The 20,534-nt window shown below is 43.3% G+C and overlaps 1 protein-coding gene across 1 annotated transcript in view; it reads left to right on the plus strand.

Annotated features, from left to right (window-relative positions):
* The window catches only part of SLC9A4 (solute carrier family 9 member A4), a 56,329-nt gene extending 40,756 nt beyond the window's left edge, over positions 1–15,573 (plus strand). Inside the window, exons 9-12 of the mRNA XM_019969839.2 lie at positions 5,007–5,103; positions 8,596–8,727; positions 9,984–10,071; positions 14,003–15,573. Of these exons, the coding sequence (XP_019825398.2) occupies positions 5,007–5,103; positions 8,596–8,727; positions 9,984–10,071; positions 14,003–14,358 (673 nt within the window). The 3' untranslated portion in view covers positions 14,359–15,573. The remainder of the gene's footprint in view (positions 1–5,006; positions 5,104–8,595; positions 8,728–9,983; positions 10,072–14,002) is intronic.
* The last annotated feature ends 4,961 nt before the right edge of the window (positions 15,574–20,534 follow it).

The following is a 20,534-nucleotide window of genomic DNA, read 5'->3' on the forward strand; positions in this document are numbered from 1 at the left end:
TGGCAGCTCAGACAGTAAAGCATCTGCCTGCAATGCAGGAGACCTGAGTTTGATCCCTGGATCGGGAGGATCCCTTGGAGAAGGGAATGGCTGGCTACCCACTCCAGTATTCTTGCCTGGAGAATCCCCATGGGCAGAGGAGTCTGATGGGCTATAGTCCAAGGGGTGTCAAAGAGTTGGACACAGCTAAGCGACTAACACTTTCACTTTTTTTCACTTTTAATGCTCAACAGGAGAGGTGCAGGCAGTTTAGATCACGAGGAACATCCTCAAACATCTACTCACTAGTGATGTGAGGACTTGTCTGGGATAGGGGTGCTTATCTCAAATGAGACCAATCTGTTGTGTGCTAAAACATATTTTGGATCTCTGTATTATTTTGTATTGCTCATAAGCAGGTGACCTCAAGGCAAATTTTAATCCAGTTTCATTTGGAGGCTGTGTTTGGATTGAGTCAGTTATTTTTCTGACATTCAAGATTAGTAAGAGAGCCTTATAGCTTAGAGATACCCCCTCCTGTAGCCCAAACTAGTTAGTTAACCAAGGTGGGAGAGGTTTTTTACAATCAATATTTACTACAAGTCTAGTATTTAAATTGCCTTCATTTGATCTCATCAGAAATCTGTAGGACATCAAGCAAAGAGGAATTCCTCTCCTAAGATCAAAGCAGCTAATTTCTTAAAAAACAAACCTTCATACAATAATAGGAAAAAGAAGTGTGTACTCAGCTCGCTTTTTGTGATTCTCTATGAGAGCATAACAACAAGACGCACACATATTTTTTTTCTTTAGAAGTTGAAGCAATTGTTCTCCAAGAGGTTAAGATTTCTAAACTCGGTGACCTTCAGGAGAACACTACCCCCAGAAGTTGTGTATGGCACGCTGTAGACGATGCTGATTCTAGGGAATTCCGTTACTTTTACATGCATTATTTTATTTGAGTCTCAAAACAACTCTATTGCATAGATAAGTATGTATTTGGATTATGATTCTAAATATGAGGCACCTTGCTTTACCCATGAGCAGTAAGCTCTTCAGAAACATCAGTGGGTGGAGGCTCAAGCTGATTAAAAAAATATGTGGTTGCTATTAAAGCGCTAGTGGTAAAGAATCTGCTTACGAGTGCAGGAGACATAAGAGATTCCGGTTCGATCCCTGGGTCAGGAAGATCCCCTGGAGGAGGGCATGGCAACCCACTGTAGTATTCTTGCCTGGAGAATCCCATGGACAGAGGAGCCTGGCAGGCTCAGACACTGCTGAAACAACTCAGCACACAAAGAGATATTAAAATATTTATAATAAACACATAGGCATAAACACTACAGCTATATGACTTCCAAATATTGTCTTTAAAAACTCCCAAATACTTATAAGGTCATTTATTAAAAAAAAAAAAGCACATATTGGTTGATTATAATTTAAGAATTTTTCAATTGATCACATATTGCCAGGTATAGGTTTATAGTCGTACATGCTGACACCAAAGGCTCTAGAATGAAGATTCTCACACTGTGTTCACTTCTGTGATGGAATATCGTCTTGTGGGGAGCCGGGGCCACGATGAGTCCTCACTCATCCTCAGTGATGGCCACTTTGGTGACCTTTCTGAAAAGACACGAGGCAGCCACACACAGAGAAGAGCTGTTGGTACCACTGTTTACTCAGTGAGCACGTCCTTTGGTCAACATACATTTTCCTGGATTTCATGTATAAAGCTACTAAAGGAGCATGGATTCTTCCAGATAAATCCAGATATGTTCGATCTTTTGGGACTTCAGATTATGGCATGAATATAACATCTACTAGATTTCATACCTACATTGCTGTGTTTAGAATTGAGACCTCTTTTTAAAAATAAATTTATGTATTTATTGTTATTTTTGACCACTCTGGGTCTTCCTTGCTGTGCGTGGGCTTGTCTCTAGCTGTGGAGATCAGGGACCACTCTCCAGTGGTGGTGCTTCTCATCGCACCGGCTTCTCTTGCTGTGGAGCCCCGGCTCGAGTGCATGCAGGCTTCAGTACTTGTGATGCACAGACTTAGTTGCTGCATGGCATGTGAGATCTTCCAGGCCTAGGGATCAAACCCATGTCCCCTGCATTAGCAGGCAGATTCTTAACTACTGAACCACCAGGGAAGTCCTGAAAATTCTTTTTACATTATTAGAGCCTCTGATTTTTTTTAAAAAGATTAAGAGAAATCTGAACCTTTCATTCAAACACATTTACACCCCAGTTTTCCCAGTTTGATCTGAATGGCCATGAAATTACCAGTGACCTTTTCTTTAAGGTGATCAAGACTTCCTTTCTGTCTTCTTCCAGTGCCAAGCGTCTTTTAGTTTATAATTTTACTTTTCTGACCTAGAGATTACTAACATTCAGTTTTTCTGTGGTTTTTATCTTTTCTGTGGTCATGATATGATCATTTCAGGGGTGATTTTGCTAATGAAGTAGCAGGTAGGAAAATGTATGCATCACCGTGCTTGGGTCAGTAATTCTTCCTTATAATTTTCTAGCTACAGCTTCTCAGTGTGGATTAATAAGAGGCAGTGCCTCTGGGATCCCTGCATTATATACCCAACCAGCAACCTAAATGGGCTCTAACTCAATCTGATCCTTCCCAAAATGGTTAATTATAAACTGGGGAGAATGCCAAATTAGATCTCCTATCTCAGGTTTAACTTTATCATTTCCTTTACCCATGGTTTTTCCCTCTTTGGTCAGTTTATTATGAACACAGGAAGTGGAACTCTTTGATTAGCTGTAGTTTCTGTTTAGCAGTAGATTCCTTCCACCATAATAAAGGAATGTGTGCAGATGCGGATTGTGGGAACACGTGGGTGTATCTACATCAGAGTGAATTTTGTTTGAAGGACATTTAGGTTGAAATAGCCTGATAATATTGTTTAAATCACTGAGGGTGGTAACGGAACACCAATACTGTTGATATTTTCAGCTCTGATATATAGAAACTGATTTCACTGATTTAATAGAAAGGTATTAGTCCGTTGGCAGATTGCATTGCTAAGTAAATGCTGGCGTCCTGTGGTTTTTCAGGATTCAAATGGTTGAAATCCTTTTACCGGTTGTACATTATTTACAAAATGTCTTTGCTATTTATTGACAATGATGCTACTGTTTGAGGGGGGAAAGGACTTAAAAAGTGGCCTGTATTGAAAGCATTAACTACTCATCTTTACGATCAATTATCCTAAGACCTTTAGAAGCATGTAATAAAGAATCCACCTGCCCATGCGAGGGATGCAGGTTTGATCACTGAGTTGGGAAGATCCCCTGGAGAAGGAAATGACAACCCACTCCAATATTCTTGCCTGGGAAATCCCATGGACAGAGGAGCCTGGCGGGCTGCAGTCCATGAGGCCTCAGAGAGTTGGACACAACTGAGCATGCACGCATACGTGGAGAATAGTAAATCAGCACACGTGTGCATTTCAAAAAACTGCAGCTAGAAAAGAAAAAAAAATCACAACTCCTTAAGGGTTTATACCAAGACGTCAAGGGAGGTGACAGTATTAAAAGATAGATTTAATTTTCCTTAGTTCTCTCCTTTTTTGTTCATATGTTCTACAGTGAGCATATATGATTCATACAGTAAGTTATTAGGAATTACAACCTCTAGACTCAAGTGATTGAAATTGAATATGTATGTCACATGAGAATTCTGCACATAGCGATGTCATGACTGAGAACCTCCGAGGACAATTGTGCATTGTTGGCTAACCTGGCCCTGACTTAGCTTTTGAGCCCTTTTAGGAGGGGGTGGGGGGTGGAGGTGCTCATGGTCAAGGAGGCCAGAAGTCAACTGCTTCTAGAATCTCAGAGGGTCCAGTGTCTCCAAGCTGGGCTGGTTTTCCTGGGTGGAGATAGTTTAACTCTCTTTGTAAAATATGATTTTAGTTTCTTCCCATTATTCTTTAACCCGAGATAAAATCCCTAAAGAGAGAATTCCAAGATAAATGTACTCAAAGTTTTAATACTGGATAGGTTGTTGTTGTTTAGTTGCTAAGTCATGTCCAACTCTTTGCAACCTGGGGCCTGTCAGGCTCCTTTGTTCACGGAATTACCCAGGTAAGAATACTGGAGTGGGTTGCCATTCCCTTCTCTAGGGGATCTTCCCTACCCAGGGTTCGAACCTGTGTCTTCTGCACTGGCAGGCAGAGTCTTTACCACTGAGCTACCTGGGAAGCATAAATTAGTGCTGTTCCAGATGTGGTGACTACACGGTGTTATCTGTGAGCCTTCAAGGAATAAGCTAATTTGTGTTGACTCGAACAGTGAATTATTTGATTTACATTTTGTGGCATCCTTTCTAAGAATGTATTTTCTAATCATTGATTTTTATTTTTTTATAAACATATCTGTTCATAATAGATATGGAGGAAAAAATAACTGGTTTGTCACCAGTTTTTAAAAATGCATTAGGCAATGGAGGGACAACTACAAAATTCGCAGACTTGATTAAACTTCTGAAATGTTCAGGGAGAGACAAAGAGGAGGAAACACTAATTATTCATAATGTTCTGTTTCTATGCTGCATGGTGGATGTGTGCATGCTTTATTATTATATTATTCTTTACACCTTACATATAGTAGAAATTTTTTATGGGCAAAAATATTTTGTAAGATTTTAAAATAGGAAATTTATATTGTTAATGTAAATACGTGGTTTGATATGCTGGTAGTAATTTTTCCTAATGTACATTGAAATAAAAACAAGCCTATTAAAATTTTAAAAATTATATGTGTATATATATATGAGTTAGAATAATTCTCACATAAAAGTTATAGACAAAGAAACTATATGTTCAAAATGCAAGTCAAGGCACATGTGCCAATATTTTCTACAAATTTCCTAAAACAATAAGAAAGCTTATGGAAAAACAGGGGTTCTGGGTATTGGAACTCCTAAAAGTAAATTGATGGTTTTGTACTTGTCTTGCCAAGATGAAAGAATAATGCTTGGCTTCCCTCCAATGATGTTTCCAGGGTCCAGAAGACACAAGAAACCAAAAGACTTTCCCCTGAAGACGTGGAGTCCATGAGGGACATCCTGACACGCAACATGTATCAAGTTCGACAAAGGGTGTGTATGTAAGACTTGTCCCTTATTGGAACCGGTCCTCCAGATATCAGTTCTTGTTCGGGTTACCCTCTCCCAAGCAGCCTTCCTGCTGAGCAATTTCTCTCTGCTTTGTTTGGAAAACAGAAAGTTAATTGTTATGTTTCTGCAGCAAAATTGGCCCCCCGTGGTAGAAAGAGAAATGCAGATCCAGTTGCTGGCCGTAGGGGTCAGGCTGCCCCAACCCTGCAGACCTGGCTTTCCAGGATCAGCAGGGCTCCCTCCCCCTTCAGAGACAGACCGATGATGGAGCTTGTCCACCAGGGAAGAAATATGGCCCCAGGATGCCAGTGGTGATGGAGCTGTCTCAGCATAATTGGTTGTAATAGAGCTTAGAAAACTGGGATGGTTTAGATTAAAATATCAAAACCACAGTGCTGAAAGCCTGAGGAAAAAAAAGAGAGACATATCAGGGACTTCCCCAGCAGTCCAATGGTTAAGACACCAAGTTTCTAAGGCATGGGTTCTCTCTCTGGTCTGGGAACTAAGATCTCACATGCCACTTGGCCAATATACATTTATTTATCTATCTATCTATCTATTTCCACCCCCCCCCCCCCACACACACACACAAAAGAGACCTATCAAGCGTACTATTTATCAGTTTTGGAAAAGGTATAGAGGCTATTCAGGTGAGTTCTTCTGAAATTTTGATTTAATCAAATGACATGTATACTAATGTCCTCTAATTAGGAGCTCTTTAAGGTTGAGGATTCAGTGGAACATCCCAATTGTTGAGTAGGGTTATAAGTGAGTTTACTGCTAGGGCCTTGGTTTTTGCAACTATGTCATGGGATCCCCCAAAATCATTTAGTCACAGTTTCTCATTTTCAAGTAGAAGATGCTGAGGTTAGAAGAGTTGTTTTGTTTTTTTCTGTCTTCATCATGTCTGACTCTTTGTGACCCCATGGACTCTAGCCTACCAGGCTCCTCTGTCCATGGGATTTTCCAGGCAAGAATACTGGAGTGGGTTGCCATTTTCCTCTCCAGGGGGTCTTCCCAACCCAGGGCTCAAACCCAAGTCTTCTGCATTGGCTGGTGGGTTCTTTACCACTGAGCCACCCTGGAAGCCCTTGGAGAGTTATCTAACTTGTTTAAGGTCACAAAACAAATTTGAGTTAAGAACCCAGGTCTTCGAACTGCCTAGCCATAGCTCTTTCCATGACTTCAGAATTACATGATCTGGGGTAGGTGAATGTGTTCTGGCTGCTGTTTTGAGAAGGTCAGTGATCAAGGGGAATGTGTCAGCAAAAGGCCCTGCACCTGCTGGAGGAACGCGGGTCAGCAGCAGATAGCACGCGTCAAGTAAACCCAGCAGCTTTCAAATCTTTCCAAGTGAAACCATTTCCACAAGACTATCACTTTCTGCCTTAGATAAGTAGGTAGAATTTCCTGGTTGAAAGAACACCAGCCTGCTTAGGGAGGGTCACAGCCCCAAGGGTGCCTGGTACTGAGACTTTCCCCATGGAGGTGGAGAGTGAGGTTAGAGAAAGTCCTCAGTTGGTAAAGAATCTGCCTGCAATGCAGGAGACCCCAGTTTGATTCCTAGGTCAGGAAGATCTGCTGGAGAAGTGAAAGGCTACCCACTCTAGTGTTCTTGGGCTTCTCTTGTGGCTCAGCTGGTAAAGAATCTGCCTGCAATGGAGGAGACCTGGGTTTGATCCCTGGGTTGGGAAGATACCATGGAGAAGGGAAAGGCTACCCATTCCAGTATTCTGGCCTAGAGAATTCCACAGACTGTGTAGTCTATGGGGCCACAAAGAGCCGGGCACAACTGAGTGACTTTCACTCACTCACTCAGAAATAAGAGAGATACTGGAACTCCAACCCACCGTAAAATGAGGCTAACTGTCCATCGTCTCTTTTCTTATCAGGTTCCTAGATAGTCATCTTTCTTCTTCTTTTATCAGGGCCTATTCAGTCGCCCTCCAGGTTTCTCCCTTCTAAGCTTTGTAGGCTCTCCCTTCCTTGCTGAGATGAGCAGATAGGTGATAGTGAGTCCTGTGGGGAGAACATACATGGTAAATCCAGGGGCTCTACCGGAGACGACTTTTGCTTCTACTTATGTTTCATGAGAGAACGAGACTCACCTGTCCTGCCCTTTCTGTCTTTCCTTTCTCATCCCATCTTTTTTTTTCTTTAATTTCATAATATATTTTATTTAACCCACTTTATGAGCTAATGGTAAAAGAACCTGCCTGCCAATCCAGGAGACATAAGAGACATGGGTTCTATCCCTGAGTTGGAAAGACACCCTGGAGGAGGGCATGGCAACCCACTCTAGTATTTTCGCCTGGAGAGTCACATGAACAGAGGAACCCGGAAGGCTACAGTCCATGGGGTCACAGAGAGTCAGACATGACTAAAGTGACTTAGCACGCACGCATGGACACACATCAAAAATATTTCAACATGTCATAAATATAAAAATTACCAATAAGATATTTTATATTCTTTTTAAAAAATTAATGTCTTCAGAATCAGTATGTAGCTAATACAGTACATTGCAGTTGGAATTAGCCACATTTTTCCCCTTAAAGTCTCCTTTATTTTTTTCCTATTTTTAAAACATTTTTGTTTTTTATTTGTGTCATTGATTAATGATGTGTTAGTTTTAGGTGTACAGCACGGTGATTCAGTTACACATCTATATGTGTCCATTCTTTTTCAGATTCTTTTCCCATTTAGCTTTTTACAGAATACTGAGCAGAGTTCCAAGAGCTATACAGGAGGTCCTGGTTGGTTATCATGCTGTCTTGACATAGGTCACGTGACTCCTCCCTCCACCACAGTTCTCTTGTTCTCTTGAAGGAAAATTCAAGGTTGCAGTTCAGGACAACTGTCTGTCTACCTCGTTGCTAGTGGAAGACCATTAGCAACACTGACCGTTCTACAGTGCTGAGGATGGTCACAAAGGAGGCGTCTACAGTTGGGCATCTGTACCTCTGGGAGGACCACTCTGAGGGTCACAGGATGACAGCACAGCGGGGGCCACTGCCCCTGTGAGCCAGGGGCATGGGCTTCAACTGGAGCTCCATCCTGGTGGGCTGGCCCGGATCTCAGACCTTTCCTCCAGAGCCGCAGATTGCATCTCTGTAATTGAGGCAGAGGCTCAGAGGGCGTGGGTGTCACCTTCTCCTTCTACTAATCATTTTTTTAAAATATGTATTTGGGTGCACCAGATCTTAGTTGTGGCACACGGGATCTTCCATCTTCATCACTTCCATCTTGCAGGATCTTTAGTTGCAGCCAGTGGACTCTTAGTTACCTCATGTGATATCTGGTTGCCTGACCAGGGATAGAACCTGGGTCCCCTGCATCGGCAACCTGGAGTCTTAGCTTCTGCACCACCAGGGAGTCCCTCTACTAGTTTTTGTGCATGACTTTCCCGTGGTCTCCAGAGCTGGAAGCTGTGCAGAGATGTCAGTACATGTTCGATGCCCCCTCTTTCTGCAGACCTTGTCCTACAACAAATACAACCTCCAACCCCAGACAAGCGAGAAGCAGGCGAAGGAGATTCTGATCTGCCGTCGGAACACCTTCAGGGAGAGCGTGAAGAAAGGGCACAGCCTGCCCTGGGGGAAGCCGGTAAGGGGCAGACACCAACTCACCCCGAGCTGGGCCAGTCCCCGACCAGGGCCTCCTCGGGTGACTCCCATCACTGTTTAAACAAACAACCACTCCCTTGGTGCCAGAGTAAGACAAAGCGAAGGGGGTACGGGACAGCAGACACCCCCTTCTCTCAGCCCAGGGCTTTTGGGGCCCAAGCTCCAACCCACACTAATGTGAGACTAACTGTCCATTGTCTGTTGTTAATCAGGTTCCTAGGGGGCCTTTGGGGCCCGAACTGTCCCCGGGGTTGTTGTTGTTCAGTCAGTCAGCTGTGTCCAACTTTTTGCAACCCGATGAACTGTAGCCCACCAAGCTCCTCTGTCCATGGATTTCCCGGGGAAGAATACTGGAGTGGGTTGCCATTTCCTTCTCCAGGGGATCTTCCTGATCTAGAGATCAAACCCAGGCCTCCTGCATTGACAGGTGGATTATTTACCACTGAGCCACCTGGAAGTCCATGGGGTATGGGGCAGCAAACCGCACCTGCTCAGGATGAGCCAGTGACTGGAACATACTCCCTGGACTGTGAGGCTAGACGAGCTCCCATGGTGGCCAGAGACTGGACTCCAGGGGCCCCTCCATGGATGGGGGACCCAAGGATCAGGAAGCTTGCTTCTCTACCAGGAAGACACAGGGAGGAATTTGTTCTTGCCAAGATTCTTGGACCTTATCTTCATGGCACCAGCTGTGCATCTTAACTGCTCCTTTTGAGGCCACATCTTGGGCTTCCTAGGTGGTTCATCAGTAAAGAATTTGCCTGCAATGCAAGAGACACAGGAGATGCGGGTTCGATCTCTGGATCAAGAAGACCCTCTGGAGAAGGCCATGGCAACCCACTTCAGTATTCTTGCCTGGAGAATGCCACGGACAGAGGAGCCTGGCGGGCTACAGTCCATGGAGTCGCAAAGAGCTGGACACAACTGAGCACACACCAGGCAATCTTAAAAGGAGACGCTGGATGGACATTGAATTTGGAGTAGCTCCTAATCTCTACCCTGATCCCAGTGGGGCCACGGGAGGAACTTGGAGAGGTTTATCATGGTCTGTTCCATCAGGAGAGGGAAGGGAAAAATACTGAAGGTGGAAGCATTGTTTTCCTTAAACTAAAGTAACTGAAAGGCAGTGATGCAAACAGGATGCTCCATTAAGACTCTGTATCCTCCTTGTTTGCCATGTGATGCCCTCAGTTACAGGGGCTGACTCTTCTTTTTATTTCTCCTTGTTGCCTGCAGGCTGGTACCAAGAACATCCGCTACCTCTCCTTCCCCTATAGCAAGCCTCTGCCAGCAGGCAGAGACATGAAGGTGGCTGAATTCACAGGTAACTTGCATCCACGGCTGCTTCTCTTTATTTTCAGGCTTGTAGGTCAAAAGGCAAAACCAAGAATATTACATCAGTATACACATGACAAGCAAGAGAGAACACAATTGTTGTTATCGTTCAGTTGCTGAGTCATGACTCTTTGCGACCCCATGGACTGCAGCACTCCAGGCTTCCCTGTCTTCACTATCTCCAGGAGTTTGCTCAAACTCATGTCCATTGAATCAGTGCTGCTATCTAACCATCTCATCCTCTGTCTTCCCCTTCTCCTCCTGTCCGCAATCTTTCCCAGCATCAGGGTCTTTTCCAATGAGTTGGCTCTTTGCATCAGGTGGCCAAAGTATTGAAGCTTCAGCTTCAGCGTTAGTCTTTCCAATGAATACTCAGAGTTGATTTCCTTTAGGTTTGACTGGCTTATCTCCTTTCAGTCTAAGGGACTTTCAAGAATTTTCTCCAGTACCACAGTTCAAAAGCATCAATTCTCCAGCACTCAGACTTCTTTATGGTCCAACTCTCATATCCATACATGACTACAGGAACAACCATAGCTTTTATTAATTGAATTAATAACTTTAGTGATAAACAGTGAAATTTGTGTAATTTTTACTTATTGAGAAATATTCTTAAAATTTTTTTCAGCCATTTAGAAATGTAACGATCAGTCTTAGCTCAAGAGCTGTACCAAAAGATACAGCAGGGTGATATACCTGGGGGTCATCAATTGCCAACCCTTGACTTAGAGAAACATAAAATGGGCAGTTTTTTAAAGTTATAGGATTCATCTGTGGTTTATAAATTAGAAGAATTCTCCAAAGTTGGCTATATTTTACTAAAATACTTTCACCAAATTTACTTATTGGATATTTCCCATTTAATATCTAATGCATGCTCAGTCGTGTCCAACTCTTTGTGACCCTATGGGGCACCAGGCTCCTCTGTCCATGGGATTCTCCAGGGAAGAATACTGGAGTGGGTTGCCATGACCTCCTCCAGGGGATCTTCCGAACCCAGGGATCAAACCAGTGTCTCATGCATCTCTTGCATTGAAGGTGGATTCTTTACCACTGAGCCACCAAGGAAGCCCTTAATATCTAATACTTAAATAGAATTTTAGAATTATTGAAATTGCCTATTGTGCTCATAAAAGCTGTTATTTTTAAATGTATATAAATTGATTTTCTATTAGCATAAAGTGACATATGATATGCCACGTTCTCTGTTCTAATATTACAAAATTTTTAAGACTAAAAATCACATTGGAAATGTAAATAAACTAAACACATAGGATTTGAGAATTAAATATTTGAAGAATGAATATAATTATTCCTTACAATGAAACTTTTTCTGATATAAAAGCATGTTTGATATAAAATAAAAATCAACCAGTAGAGAAAAGCATAAAAAAAGAAGGTTGAAAGCACTTGAAAACCCCAGCACCCAGAGATATTCACTGTAGAGTATTTTGGTAAGCATCCTTCTATAATTCTACCTACATCATTCTGGTCCTTATCCTACCACAACCTGCTTTAAAAAAAAAAATCACACATAGCACTACATGATACATTGTCACAGGATAGTCATTGTTTGGGAATTTTTGTGAATCGTCCAGTTCACTCAGCCTTATGTTGTGGAAACATTTTGCTGTCAATAGATAGGAACCTAGTAATCATATTAATGACTTAATGATAGTCAATTATATGAGAGCCCCATGGGGTTCCCAGATGGCACCCTGCTAAGGAATCTACCTGCCAATGCAAAAGATGCAAGTTGGATCCTTGGATTAGAAAGATCCCCTGGAGGAGGAAATGGCAACCCGCTCCAGTATTCTTGCCTGGGAAATCCCATGGACAGAGGAGCCTGGTGGGCTATTATCATAGGGTCACAAATACTCAGACAGGACTAAGCAACTGAGCATGCCCAAAGAGAGTTTTAGACTCTTAATTCTGTATCATTGATCTAGTCATCTATTCCCAGGTCACACTCTTGTAAGTAGCATTATTTTATGATAAAAAGAGCTATCACACAAAAGCAAACAAACAAAACAAAATAACAGCAGCTATAGGGTGTATAGTTGTTTAATTTTTAAAACTCTTCCGGGTACAAACAGCTGGTGCTGTTAGGTTGCTTGAATGATAGACAGCCTGACAGTCTCCAGTCATTTCTTGAGATGAATGTCAATATCACAAGCTATGATAGCAGCTTCAACTACTAATGTACAAATCTTAAATAGTCATAAATAAAATAACAGCAGAATATTAAAGGCTTACTATACCTTAAAAAAAAGGACTTATCCCAGAGGTGGGGTTTGTTTAACATTTGGAAATGCATTTGCATTATTCACCAGGTAAATAGGTCTAACGGCTGTTTCAATAGATGCCCTGAAAGACATCTCACATATGCTCTCAATAAAAATGACAAAGTCGTAGGAAAATATATATAGGACTTACATGAAGAAAACATAAAACTCTACTTTTCCATGCTTCATTACCTCTTTGTAAAGAGGAGAATGTTGGTACCCCTCACAGAGAAAAGTGTTGCCCTGAGTGAAGCCATTTAGCACAGATAAAACTCTTAGAACAATGCCTGCAACCAAGTAAGTGTGCAAGAAATATCCATGCTTGTGCTCAGTTGTGTCCAACTCTTTGTGACCTAATGAACTGTAACCTGCCAGGCTTCTCTGTCTGTGGGATTCTCCAGGCAAGAATACTGGAGTGGGTTGCTGTTTCCTATTCCAGGGGATCTTCCTGATCCAGGGATTGAGCCTGAGTCTCCTGCATCTCCATATTAGCAGTTAGATTCTTTACAACTGAGCCACCTGGGAAGCAAGAAATATTAGCCATTATGACTGTTACCACTGAGGGACCTCATAGAAGTCTTGACTTGGGTAGATAGGGGTGTTCTTCAAAGGAAGATGATGCTTTAAAATGTCAGTTCAATGTGAATTAATCTAGACACTAAATGAAATCTTAGTCCCAGTGAATTTTTTTCCCCTCAAATGTGCTCAATTGGTTCTAAATTTCATGGGTTCTTTTTTGTTGTTAGTTGCTCAGTTGTGTCCAACTCTTGGTGACCCTATGAACTGTAGCCCACTAGGCTTCTCTGTCTACGGGGTTTCCCAGGCAAAAACACTGGAGTGGGTTGCCATGCCTTCCTTCAGGGGATCTTTCCACCCCAGGGATTGAACCAGGTCTCCTGCATCGACAGGCAGGTTCTTTACTGTCTGAACCACCAGAGAAGTGCCTCTAAATTTTGTTAGGTGAGCAAAAGGAGTGGGTAACCCAGAAATTTGAGAAGGAAAAGTAGTGAAGTGGGACTTAATTTTATCAGAGAATTGTAATCAAATGTCAGATAATTGATATTTGAGATAATTCTCCATCTGTATCTGGGCACAGTTGTTTGCACTCACTTTCTCCCCAAATCTTTATCTGTCTTTATCCCACAGAACAAGGCCAGCGAATGCCCATCAGGGCTCTAGGGGAGGGCGTGGAGGGAGGTGGGGCATTCAGCAGATAGTCCCCACAGCTCACGGGGCTGTGACATGGGGATCACTGTCCCTCCCTACTCAGTCCGTGTCCTCCTGGGTTAGGACACCCCTTCCCTAGATGTGTAGGAACTTCCTGCTGCATTGAGGCCTACATACATTCTTCCAAGGTTCTTTTGCCTTTGGGGCCCACTTGGTGGTATAAATAGAGAGGTCCTGCCTGGACACCCCTCCTAAAGCCCAGGAAGACTGGGACAGGAGGAACAAGCTCTATGGATGGACCATGGCAATGGGTGCCCAGCCACGTGACTTCACCTGATGCCACAGGTGAGCGTAGGAGCTGAAACACCAGGAGGACTAGGCCACCCTTTTCGTTCCTGCATCTGGATATAATGTCCCCACTCTCGGATATTAAGTCCTGTTCTTTTTTCTTTCGTCATACTTTCCCAGATCACGACGGCAGTGACTCAGAACTCCCTCCCATCACGTTCAACACACACTCTCCAACGGGGACGATTCAGGAAAGACGATGGACACCTGAAGTCATCCCGATGAAGCGCTTACACGGAGCAGGGACGCCACTGCACTTCGGTTACCGGAGAAACGCTGGCCGAGAAGAGCACCTGGGCAGGGGCGGAAGGGCGATCTTGAGGCCCAAACCGCTCTTTCACGCAGTGGATGAGGAGTTCGAATCCGAGGAGGAGAGTGAGGAGGAGACCCCAGCATTTGGGTCCCTACTGTCATCGGAGCTCAGACCTGGCGGGGACTGCAACGTGTCCCACAGCCCTTTGCTCCAAAGAAAGTAGTATCGTGGTGTCATGTCCACGGGATTGTTTCTGGGTTTTTCCAGAGTCCACTGTCTGCTGATTATGTTGAAAGCAGGGTGTTCAGAGGTCTGGAGAGAGTTAGGGTTTTTGGAAGCTATTAGACAGCAAGACTCTGTATTCTATAAGACATGATTCTGTAAGACTCTATTACACATGATTCTGTAAGACTCTGTAAGGGAGATTTTTCAGAGGGCCAGGAAGGAGCACACCTGCCGGTTCTGCCATATTCTCAGCTGTGCTTCACAGTTGAATTGTCTGCAGAGGACAGACATCCATCCCCGCAGGAAGTATTCACCAAGTGTGCCCTTAGTGTAATTACTGAGATATAAGCAGGACTGGGCAGTAATTCTCCTTGGCTCTGCTCATGTCTGTGTGTGCTCTTTCTCAGTCGTGTCTGACTCTTTGTGACCCTTTGGGCTATAGCCCACCAGGCTCCTCTGTCCATGGGATTCTCCAGGCAATAGTACTGGAGTGGGTTGTCATTTCCTTCTCCAGGGGATCTTCCTGACCCAGGGATTGAACTCACATCTCCTGCACTGGCAGATGGATCCTAAGCCACTGAGCTACCAGGAAAGCCCCTTGTACAGCATCGGTGGTCCATAACACATCTCAGAGCTAGAGGGACGTTAGAGAAGGTGATATCAGACATTCTTATTTTCCAGGGGACAAAAGTGAGGCCTTGAGAAGCTGGCTGGTGCCTCTTCAGGGTCTGCTTCCCTAGGAGGCCATGGGCTTCTCTCTAGGACAAACGTGGACACCAGGGGCTGACAAGAGCTATCTTACTATCCTGGATTTCTGTTTTGTAAATGATGTTAACTCAGGGTTCTGCAGCTGTGGTGGAGGTGACCTGAGAGGAGCATTCTGTCTCTCTTCTTCCCAACCTGCGGTATAAGACTGCTTCTAGTATGTTTGTGCTGTAGCTCAGTCATGTCCTATTCTTTTGCAACCCCATGGACTATGGCCTGCCACGCTCCTCTGTCCATGGAATTTTCTAGGCAAGAATACTGGAGTGGGTTTCCATTTTCTCCTCTAGGGGATCTTCCTGACCCAGGGATCAAACTCGTGTCTCTTGTGTCTCCTGCATTGACAGGCAGATTCTTTACCACTGTGCCACCCGAGAAGCCTAGTATGTTTGACAACTTTATAAATTAGGAAAGTCATTTTTTATATAAATAAAATCAGCAAATATGTTGATGTTGCCTAAAGATTTTGCAAGTATGTTTTATCCACAAATAATGCAGGTGGTTTCTTGGAGTTTTTAATTGTTTTTTCCAAACTCAACTCTGTCAAGTATCTTATTTCTAACTCCTCCTGAGAAAACCCAGCCACACAGACAGAAAGCTCTTTCTTAGAACATTAGTGGGTGTTAATTGTTAATTGGGCCATAAGCTACTGGGAATGAAAGAGACACCCGCCTCAGTGCTGGCCACTCCTCTAATTAGCAAGTGATATGTTGTTTCATCTGCCCACAGTATTTGATTTAATAAATTCTTTTTCTTTCTGAGACTCTAACCAGCTTCCAAGCCAAGGATGCTCAAGAAGTATGACAGGTAAGAAGTCACAATTCCTGCCCTACTCACAGACATTTTACTCAGCAGAGAAACGAGAACCGTGTTGCAAAACGAATGAAGGGGGTCACTACTCTGTTTTCAGGCAGAGCAATGCAGATCTGGGATCAACATGCATATGTGTGCAGTCGTGTCCAACTACTTGTGACCCCATGGACTGTAGCCAGCTAGGCTCCTCTGTCCATGGAATGTCTCAGACAAGAATACTGGAGTGGGTTGCCATTTTCTCCTCCAGGGGATCTTCCCAACCCAGGGATCGAACTTGGGTCTCTTTTGTCTCCTGCATTGGCAGGCGGGTTCTTTATCTCTAGTGCCACCTGGGAAGCTGGCAGTGGCTGGAGCCAAATCACTGATGGGGAGTGTGCATCTCCCATTCAGTAGTACAGTGAAGTGAAAACGTGAATTATCCTGTAAGCAATTATTTGTATTTCTGTATTTTATTTCTATTGACATATTATCTTTGAACTCAAGGAAATATGAGAAATAGAGCCAGTTAGAAACTTATAAAATAAAGGGTCACCTAGCATCATGGCTCTGGACCAGTTTAAAAGGAAGGAAGGTTCCACGGGGTTTCATTTATTTTGTTTCCTCACAGGAGTTTTTTTGGGTGACTAAGAGCAAGTGAAACTCGGATTCTGGGTTTCGCTGGTGTTGTGTTTCGCCGGTGAAGGCTGCCCTTGTTTTGAGTTTGTTCTTGTCCCGGATCCGGTTCAGGAGGCAACCCTGTTATTTAACTATACTGTATTCAAAAGGGACTGTGTAAGGGGGACAAGGGTGTCCCCAAAGTTACAAATGCAGAGTTAAAAAAAGACACACACACAACGAATCAGAAAGAGGAAAGGTATTCTTAGAGGCCAAAAGGACAGGTCCTCATCCAGGGACCCGCCCACGGGAAAGTCACACAGAGCAGGCAGCACAAGCCAGCATGGATTTAGCAAACAATGCTTGCTGCCTTCCACCCACACCCTGGGAGCAGAATTTCAAGTTCTGAATTTAGATAATACTGCTGGAATTCTTGCAGTTTTGCTACACCACGCTTGAGACTTCAGGCAGCTCTCTGTTAAAAATATCTGCAAAGACTATTCATTACATTTCAGTCATGACAAGAATGAAAATGAGTATTTGCAAAGTAGGGCTTCCCAGGTGGCTCAGTGGTCAAGAACACAGCTTTCAGTGCAAGGGATGCAGGTTCCTTCCCTGTGTGGGGAAGATCCCTGGGAGGAAGGCGTGGCAAGCCACTCCAGTATTCTTGCCTGAGAATCCCATGGACAGAGGAGCCTGGCCGGTTACACCCCACAGGGTCACAAAGAGTCAGACACTACTGAACAACAGCAATATATTTTATAGTATTTTTATTTTATGTATTTTATGTTTTGCTGTTTGCTTTAGTCTTTAAGTCATGTCTGACTCTTTTGCAACCCCACAGACTGTGGCCCTCCAGGCTCTTCAGTCCATGGGATTTTCCAGGTAAGAATACTGGAGTGGGTTGCCATTCCCTTCTCCAGGGGATTTTCCCAATTCAGGGATCAAACCTGGGTCTCCTGCATTGGCAGGCAGGTTCTTTACCACTGAGTCACCAGGGTGTCTCCTATTTATTTTATAGTATTTATATTTTCTATATTTCATATATATTAATATAGATTATATATGTATATATATGTGTGTGTGTGTGTGTGTGTGTGTGTGTATACATCTTTGCAAACTGGAGATCCAGGAAAGCCAACGGTACAGTCCCACTGAGTCCCAAAAGGCAAGATAACCAGGAATGCTGATGGTGAAGGTCTCAATCCAATGGCAAAAGAAAATCAATATCTCAGCTCAAACCAGACAAAGAGACAGAATTCATCTCTTCTCAGTTCAGTTCAAGCCACCATGGGTTGGATGATGTCCGTCCACAGAGGGAAGGACTGTCTGTTTCACTCATGCCACGAATCTGAATGCTAATGTCTTCCTAAACACCTTCGCAAGGGTGAATGAAGAAATCAATGAATGAATACTGGCGGCTTAAAAATATGTACAACCCGAGAGTTGCGAATTAAGTTTTATTTGGGGCAACATGAGCACTACAGCCTGGGAGATGGCACCTCATCTCTGAGAAACTGCTCCAAAGAGGGGGACGGGGGTGGGGGGAGGTCAGTAATATGTGGTTTTGATGAAGGAAGAGTATATGCTTAATTAAGCACATATTTTTTTGTAGAAAGTTTCTACTAGTCTCATGAAACTTTGCCAGTCATGAACAGTCATTACCATGAAGGATTTTAGTATTTTTCTAGATTTCAGGAGATACAGGAATCAGGTTCATAAAGTCAGCTCCTGAGAATATCTAACTATCTGAAGACCTGCCCTGCCAGTTTCTCCCTGCAAGCACAGACTGCCTCATTTCTGCTATCTGTCCTGAATTCCTTCAGGGAATGCTGAGGGTCCCCAGCTGCAGGAGCACATGGCTTTATCCTTGTAGAGGTAGATGGCAAGTGCCCACAATGGCAAGTCAACAAAACCATCTAAGTAGGCTTCTTGATTTATGGTCTGCTGTGGTGCACACTAACGTGTGCAAGGTTTACTATTGTTTTTTTCTAGAATCTAAAATTAGTGTTTGAAATATGTGTGTGTTCAGTCGCAAAATTGTTTCTGACACTTTGCAACTCCATGGACAGTAGCATACCAGGTTCCTCTTTACTTGGGATTTCCCAGGCAAAAATACTGGAGTGGGTTGCCATTTCCTTCTCCAGGGGATCTTCCTAACCCAGGAATCAAACCCGAATTTCCTACATTGGCTAGAAATCTAGCAGTTAATTAATGGTAATTATTCTTTTGAAGTAGAACAAATACTACTTTTACTTTTAGAAAAAGAACTTGTCTGAGACTACCCAGTTAGTGAAAATATGTGATATTGGCGATAAAAATAGATTCTGTAGTCAGACTATTTTTAATTGAAAATATGGTTTCATCTTCTCTAGCTAGGTGACCCCCAGAAAGTCACTCTACTTTTCTGTGCCTCAGTTTCCTTATCTATGAAAAGGGGGCAATAATAGTTACTATCTACTTTGTGAGATTGTGGTGAATTTTAAAAATTCTCCTTGAAGATCCTGAAAACAGGGGCTTCCTCGGTGGTCCAGAGGTTTAAAACGTCGCCTTCCATTGCAGAGGGTGTGGGTTCAACCTCTGGTTGGGGAGTAAGATCACACATGGCTTATGGTCAAAAAACAAAACATAAAGCAGAAGCAATACTGTAACAAATTCAATAAAGACTTTAAAAAATAAAAGGTCCCTAAAACAAAGTCTTCCACATGGTATGCCTTCAACTGATATTTATTTAGTTTTTGCAAATGACCAGTTCACCTGATCCTATATGGAAATGTGGTTCCTGCAGTTGAGAGGTCTCAATCTGGGGAGTCAGAATTCTTGCTTCTCTGGTTGGGTTTTCTTCTCTAGACTTTCTCTAGCTCCACACGAGGGTTAATGGTCTGCCACTGAATCGTTCACTAGCTGCTTGAGGGCAATCATCAGGTCTTATTCATTTTTATTTCTTGAAAGCCTAATAGGGTACCTGCTGCTGCTGCTGCTAAGTCACTTCAGTTGTGTCTGACTCTGTGTGACCCCATAGACGGCAGCCCACCAGGCTCCCCCGTTCCTAACACTTAGCAAAACGATTTTCATCTTTACATTAAACAGACTCATATGAAGGAAGCAGGCATATCAAGTTCTTGCTCCATCAGGGTTGTTTAAGAATTCTGTAGGTTTTCTGAGAGTGTTTGGTTTGGTATAAGATAAGGAAATGAACACGAGTTTCTCTGAAACTTAGATAGTTCATACAAAGGAGAATATGGAAACCAAGAAGCAATAATGGTAAATATGACTCAGAGAGGTAACCAGTCATACTCAGAAAATATAGCAGTACATCTCTGCATAGACTGCTAACAAGGAAAACAGGTTGAGTACAGGGTGGGGAAGTGTTTGTCAAAGGAGGCTAGAAAAAATGAGAATGGTGTTTCTGATATGAATGTTTAGGGCACTTGTGCCTCGGTATTATGCAAGTAACCCAATTACACACAACCCTGTGAATAAGTGGAAACTACATTTGGCGAATTTTAGGAAGGCATCCTCAGATACACATACCTCATGGTTTCTAGGGTTTATTTTAAAATAGTCCGAGTGGGAAATGTAACAAGAATTGCGAAGATCAAATGTGGAGGGAAATGCCGAGAAAAAGCGACAAAAAAGTTTGTTTTGGGGGCGTAGATATAGGCCAGGGGTTACGAGGGTAGCTCTGGAGTCTGACTGCCTAATTTTTTTATATAAGATCCTATACTGGTGACTCAGATGGTAAAGAATCTGCCTGCAATGCAGGAGACCCAGGTTCTATCCTTGGGTGGGAAAGATCTCCTGGAGAAGGGAATGGTGACCCACTCCAGTATTCTTGCCTGGAGAATCCCATGGACAGAGGAGCCTGGTGGGCTAACAGTCCATGGGTCACCAAGAGTTGGGCATGACTGAGTGACTAAAACACACTTATATTGATTGGTTTTATGATGTTGGGCAAGTAATCTTTGGTTTTCTCATCTCAAAACTGATGATAGTGGCCATGTG

The sequence above is a fragment of the Bos indicus genome, chromosome 11, assembly GCF_029378745.1.
Source record: "Bos indicus isolate NIAB-ARS_2022 breed Sahiwal x Tharparkar chromosome 11, NIAB-ARS_B.indTharparkar_mat_pri_1.0, whole genome shotgun sequence".
NCBI classification, from domain to species: domain Eukaryota; kingdom Metazoa; phylum Chordata; class Mammalia; order Artiodactyla; family Bovidae; genus Bos; species Bos indicus.